Source organism: Teleopsis dalmanni, chromosome 2 (assembly GCF_002237135.1).
Source record: "Teleopsis dalmanni isolate 2A chromosome 2, ASM223713v2, whole genome shotgun sequence".
Lineage (NCBI taxonomy): Eukaryota > Metazoa > Arthropoda > Insecta > Diptera > Diopsidae > Teleopsis > Teleopsis dalmanni.
This window is the reverse complement of record NC_051847.1, coordinates 190,867,416-190,873,714: the sequence shown is the minus strand read 5'-3', so window position 1 is coordinate 190,873,714 and position 6,299 is coordinate 190,867,416. Positions and strand designations below refer to the sequence as shown.

The window sequence follows — 6,299 nt, the reverse complement described above, 5'->3', positions numbered from 1 at the left end:
CTTTCTCAAATAATAGAAACTGTTCTGAAAAGTTGCGCTTAACTAAAGATTATCGAGTATTGTTTATGTACTAAATTTAGTTAAAGTTTAGTGGAAAAAAAGATCTACTGTATCTACTGCAAATATTTACTTTAGTCCCAGAACATACTGTTATGATAACATTTAATAACTGATACCTAAATTTTATACGTAGTTATAAATAAATGAAATATTTTTACTTCATATTATTTATCCGCATAAAGTTTTTAAAAATGTAAAATTATTTATTTATTATTTATTTATTTATGTAAAATTATTTATTATAATACATAATCTTTTAATGAGACATTTAATAATGAATTTTATATGTAGATAATACACAGCTTTCTCAAATAATAGAAACTGTTCTGAAAAGTTGCGCTTAACTAAAGATTATCGAGTATTGTTTATGTACTAAATTTAGTTAAAGTTTAGTGGAAAAAAAGATCTACTGCATCTACTGCAAATATTTACTTTAGTCCCAGAACATACTGTTATGATAACATTTTATAACTGATACCTAAATTTTATACGTAGTTATAAATAAATGAAATATTTTACTTCATATTATTTATCTGCATAAAGTTTTTAAAAATTATTCTCGGTCATTGGTCGTTTTGAAATACATTAAAGCAAAGTGCATTAAATGCAACTCGTTCCATTTTGTGGTTACGAGTACAGAGTGCTCGGTTGCATTTCAAGCACGCGAGCACTTTTAAACTGCATGTACCGCTGCATTTTGTATTACAAGTGTCACATGCACTGGCAAAATTTGTTATAGAAGACGTGCTTCGGAAAATTGCAGTAGTGATATGGCATTGAGTGGTACGGAGTAGTAGCTTATATCTCACAGATATAAAAAAACTATTAAGCGTAAGATAAAATATTACTCGCACATTTCACTTCATTCATAATAAGCTTAGATTTATTTTATAAATTTATTTATATTACGACAAGTTTATTATGTATATATGAGTTCAGTTTATATAATAATTCATTCATTCTAAATAAAAATGCAAATACTACGAAAATGTGTTACAATTTTTATATACAACGTAATATTTTATTAAACCCGGACATCATTTTGGATAACATTTCTGATTTATTATAAAAGCAACGCTTTATATATTTTATTTATAAAGCAAAAAACAAAAGAAAATATATATATAAATATACAAATTGTGCAATTTGCTAATGTATCTGTCTACATTTGAGAGCTTTTACTTGCAGTTTGTATAATGCATTTTAGCGGAAGTTCTTCACTTTGCGGTCTTAGAACACAGACGCATTTTAAATAAAAAAATTGTAGCAGTTTTATTAAAATTATTATAAAATATGCGCAATTATGAAGACATTAAAGTAATTGGAAATTATATATTAAAAATAAGTTGTAATACACAGTAGAATATATAAGAAACTCTTAAGTTTTAAAGTTTAAAAGCTATTAGTCAATTTTGTATGGAAATAAGTTGATACTATCATGTGCTTAAATCAATGTTATAAGATTATCTGACCCCAAGTTTAATTAAATAAATTGAAGCTATATTTATACCATAGAATACTTATATTGTATAAAGATGTCCAACAGATAAAATAAATATCCACTAAATTTTGAAATTTGACCTTTCGATCATAGTTCAATCAATAATAATGTATTGTCAAAATTTCTATGTCAAAAATGCACCTCGCTCAGGTCGTTTAATCAGTATAAAAGCTAATGAAATTTTTTAATTTGTAAAGCAAAACCGACTTGCGAGCTGTCAGGAAATAACGGAGGCACTAAATATCAACCACATGACAGATTCCAAACTGTTTTGGACACTCGTTGTTTGGTTACCACGTAAATTAAAGCAACGAAATATGATTGACTGAATCAATTTACCATCAGTAAAATGCTGCTAAAACATAACGAAAATGAACTATTTTTGAAAGAAATCATTATGGATGATAAAGAAGACTTAAATACAACAATACTCAATGCAAACGATCATGGTCGATAATCCTCCTCAAACCACATCACCGCCTCTATTGATTATGTCGATTGTTAGGTGGAATTGGAGCTGCTCCAGTCTGACGCAATGGTTAATTCAGTCTTTTACTGCTAACAACTTAACCATTTGAACAAAGCAATTAAGGAAAAGCGACCAAAATCGACAACCAAAAGAAGTAGTATTCCATCATGTCGATGATAGGAAACACATCTTTGATGATTCGGAATATATTGATGAAACTTGGTTAGGAAGTTTAAATACATCCACTGTATAGCTCGAGCTTTGCACCATCTGAATATCATTTGTTTTAATCCATAAAAAACTTTCTCAATGGTAAATAATTAACTGCCCCAAACCATTGAAAATTACTTTGCTAAATTTTTCGTCGATAAACCACAGATATTCTATATAGATAGTATTATGAAGAATACCCGAAAAGTGGCTAGAGATCAGAAATAACAGTGACCAATATATATTTAGTTTAAAATTAATTTTTAATATAGAAAATTTTTATTTAAAAATATACTAAAAAACCGCAACTTACTGGTATTTAATAAAAAATATATATGTATCAAATTAAAAAAAACTTAATAATCTATAAATCATCATTAGCGAGTACACTCAAAAAATAGTGTATAATGATGCTTGACAGTAAAAGGCCCTTATAAAGCGGTCAGATGATATTATGATTGGCGCTGGATACTTAATTTCTGTGTTTATAAATTGTTTAATAGCAATATTTGAATAAAACTCTTAATAGATATGTTTTTTTTTAAAAAGTTAATGCCAAAATTTACTTTTATAAAGAAATAGTAGGGGTAGGAGTCGCTAGTAGTTTTGAAGCAGCATAAAGCAACCTTAGAAACATATTAGAGTATCACATATACTAATAAGTATGTTTGCAATATATGTAATTGTTCCATTGTATCTTTTACTAAAATTAGATTATCTAAATTTCGAAATATTTTAGTTGTATTTTATGACCTAATGCTATTTACTAGAAATAGTACATTTAATGACCTTGTCTTCGGTTGTAACAATTTCATTTAGTGATGTTGATACGATCATATAAAAAAATTAAAGCGGAAAATATTAATTTCATGCAATTGAATAATTTAAAAAAAAATTGCAAATATTATTATTTTTTATAGTTTTTGGAACAAATCTACGTGTCAAACTGTTAGTTTTATGATTGTGTATGAAAAACAATATATTTAGCTCCCATGAACACTACGGTACAGTGCAAGTACCGTACTTATTCAGTATCAGCAAATTATAATCATATTATCAGTTCTCTCAAACCTTTACTGTGCAAAAAAAAAAAATACAATTTAAAAAAATTCACAGCATTTAGTTGAATCTGCTAACCGTGTCAGTAGGTAAATCACCCCTCGAACACTACATTTCCTTAGCTTTCGACAGAATAACACTCATATAACATATGAGAACCAGTGGCTTAAAAATTGATCAAATTTGGTTCTCAAATAGTTGAAATGTATTTGCAAGGCAGTGAACATGTATTAACCTAAAATTTAATATGTAAGATAAAAAATAAAAAAAATATAGAATATATTAAAAAAAATAATAAAATAATTAATGTAAAAAAAAATAAAAAAAATAATATAATTTGTTTTAATATTAAATTAAAAAATTGTATTAAAAATTAATTTTAAAATTAAATTAAAAATTTATATTCAAAAATTTAAATATTTGTTACAATATATTAGTGTTTAATTTTAATTGTTTTTTTTTTTGCAGCCAAATGCAATTTCGATCAGGATATTAAACCACATCGATTGAGTTTAGATGTTGGGGACTCTGTGGTAATACTTAAAGAGACAACACATTGGTATTACGGCTACAAACAAAGGTGAGTTTTTATAATAATAAAAACATTATTTAAAATCTTAAAAAACAATTATAAGATTTTTTTTTAAAACCGTTTTAGAGTTCATTTTTTTAAAAAAAATATTTTGTACTAAATATAAAAAAAATATAAAAATATAAAAATAAAAAATATAAAAATTAAGAATATGAAAAATAAAAAATAAAATATAAAAATATAAAATATAAAAATATAAAATATAAAAATATAAAAAATAAAACAAAATAAATAAATATAAAAAAAAAACTAAATATATTTAAATAAGTTTAAATTTTTTTGTTGCAAATCACTATTGTAATTAAATTTCTCACTGTAAAATTATATAACTTGAGAAATTTTAAAACCTACTTTGGAACTATTGAAAGTGTAGTGTGGTACTCGTATATTTGTGTATAATTTCCGTATATTTTATACATAAAAACTGGATGAGAAAGCATTTTCAGTTTTTTGAAATTACTATTTATTTTAAAAATATATATTTAATTTTGTGATGTGAGACTTTATTTGCATTTTCTTTTACTAAAATTAAAAGTTGTAATAATAGCAAAAATTGTTTCCCATGTTTAGTTGCAGTATTAATACCATAAAGATAACCATAAATAAAAGCAATAGCCAAATCTAAAATTATCCTAAAAAATGTATATATAGCTTTAATTTGTATCTTTCTTTATAGATATATATTAATGCTTGCTTTTATATGATATGTTTGAAATCACCTATTTATTATTATTATTGTTAGGGGATGTGGCACTGCGACCGTCGGGTCTATTGTGTCCCCTTCTGGGCTTAGAGTAGGTCTTTAACCCCTGTTGCGTCTATAAAACGTAGTATAAAACCTACTTTACAGAGTTTTATTGCCTCTTCCGTAAGAATATACATTCCCAAGAGCCTATTTCGTATGTGCATTAGCGCAGGGCATTCTAATAGCCCATGTGTGGCCGACTTCTCATTCTCTTCACAGAATATACAGTTTGCATTCATAAGTATACCCAGTTTTGTAAGGTGACGTTTTAGTCTACAGTGCTCTGTTAGGATTCCTGTAATGATTCTAAGTTTTTTTTTTTGATAGGTTCATACAAAATTTAGTACTTCTGGAGCAAATAACTGCGTCTGCCAACTTTATTTATATAAGTATTTTCTATAAAAATATTTGTATTTTCTTACATTTTAGTAGCGTTCTCTTTATTTATATGAGTACAGTTAGTTGATACTTTGTCTGTAGCTTTTGTTTTTCTATATATTTAATATATATTCTATATATATTCTATATATATTATATTTATATTCTATATATATTCTATATATATTCTATATATATTCCTTATATATTCTATATATATTCTATATATATTCCTTATATATTCCTTATATATTCTATATATATTCTGTATATATTTTATATATATTCTATATATATTATATGTATATTATATTTATATTCTATATATGTTCTATATATATTCCATATATATTCTACATATATTCTACATATATTCTATATATATTTTCTATATATTTCTAAACCCATTTGATAGTAACCGCATTCTATTATATGTAAATTAATTACTTTAACTAAAAATTTTAGTTTTTTGACAGTTGAGATAATAATTAATTATTATGAATATATTTTTGAGTTTAATATTTAGTGTTAGAAGTTTTTGCAAAGCATCTTCCATGATCTGATTTTGGCTGAATAGTTTATTTTTAATTAAGTTGATGTTTTTATAAATTTGTTTTATTTTATATGAAATTGAAGTCATTATTAGTGAGGACTTTAATTACTTTAGCAAATTTTAGGGAATTTTTTTTATTTATTTCATTTGAAATCTTAAATCTGTTACAATTTCTTATAAATTATATTGCAGTTTATTATTGAATATTAAATTAAACGTTTGTTAAGAGTTAAAGAGTTCTTAAAATAACATAAACATAATATATTCTGTATCAAAGTTTATATTTATTTTAAAATGAAACTTGTAAACAACGGAAATACATAAATCAGGTACAGATTATGGTTCTTCCTGTGTTTGCACTAGTGTTATTCTGAAAATAAATCAAAAAATTTGAATACTTCCATACTTCATTTGTAGAGAACTCAACAACCATTTTTCTCATTCCTAAAACTTAAAACATATGTTAAATATTTTTTTCCCGATATGCAGAATGTTAAACAGTATTTTACACTAAAATTCCACATTAAGAATTTCAAACATATTGCACACTTATCTGCATATCCATAACATACTCTTTTCCATAAAAATATTCCTTTAAATAGTTAAGATACAAAATTTGTATCTTTTTATGCAAACATCAAAAATAAATATGAGACCAACTGACGAGGCTTGCAAACATTTGTTTCTGCTTTTGGTGTGAAATTCGAGTTGATTTTGTTTTTAGTTTTTATA

General features: G+C 24.8%; 1 protein-coding gene across 1 annotated transcript in view; it reads left to right on the top strand.

Annotated features, from left to right (window-relative positions):
• The first annotated feature begins 1,910 nt into the window (after positions 1 to 1,910).
• LOC119676427 overlaps positions 1,911 to 6,299 on the top strand; it is a 10,519-nt gene continuing 6,130 nt past the window's right edge. Inside the window, exons 1-2 of the mRNA XM_038087666.1 lie at positions 1,911 to 2,010; positions 3,768 to 3,832. Coding sequence (XP_037943594.1) covers positions 1,911 to 2,010; positions 3,768 to 3,832 — 165 coding nt within the window. The remainder of the gene's footprint in view (positions 2,011 to 3,767; positions 3,833 to 6,299) is intronic.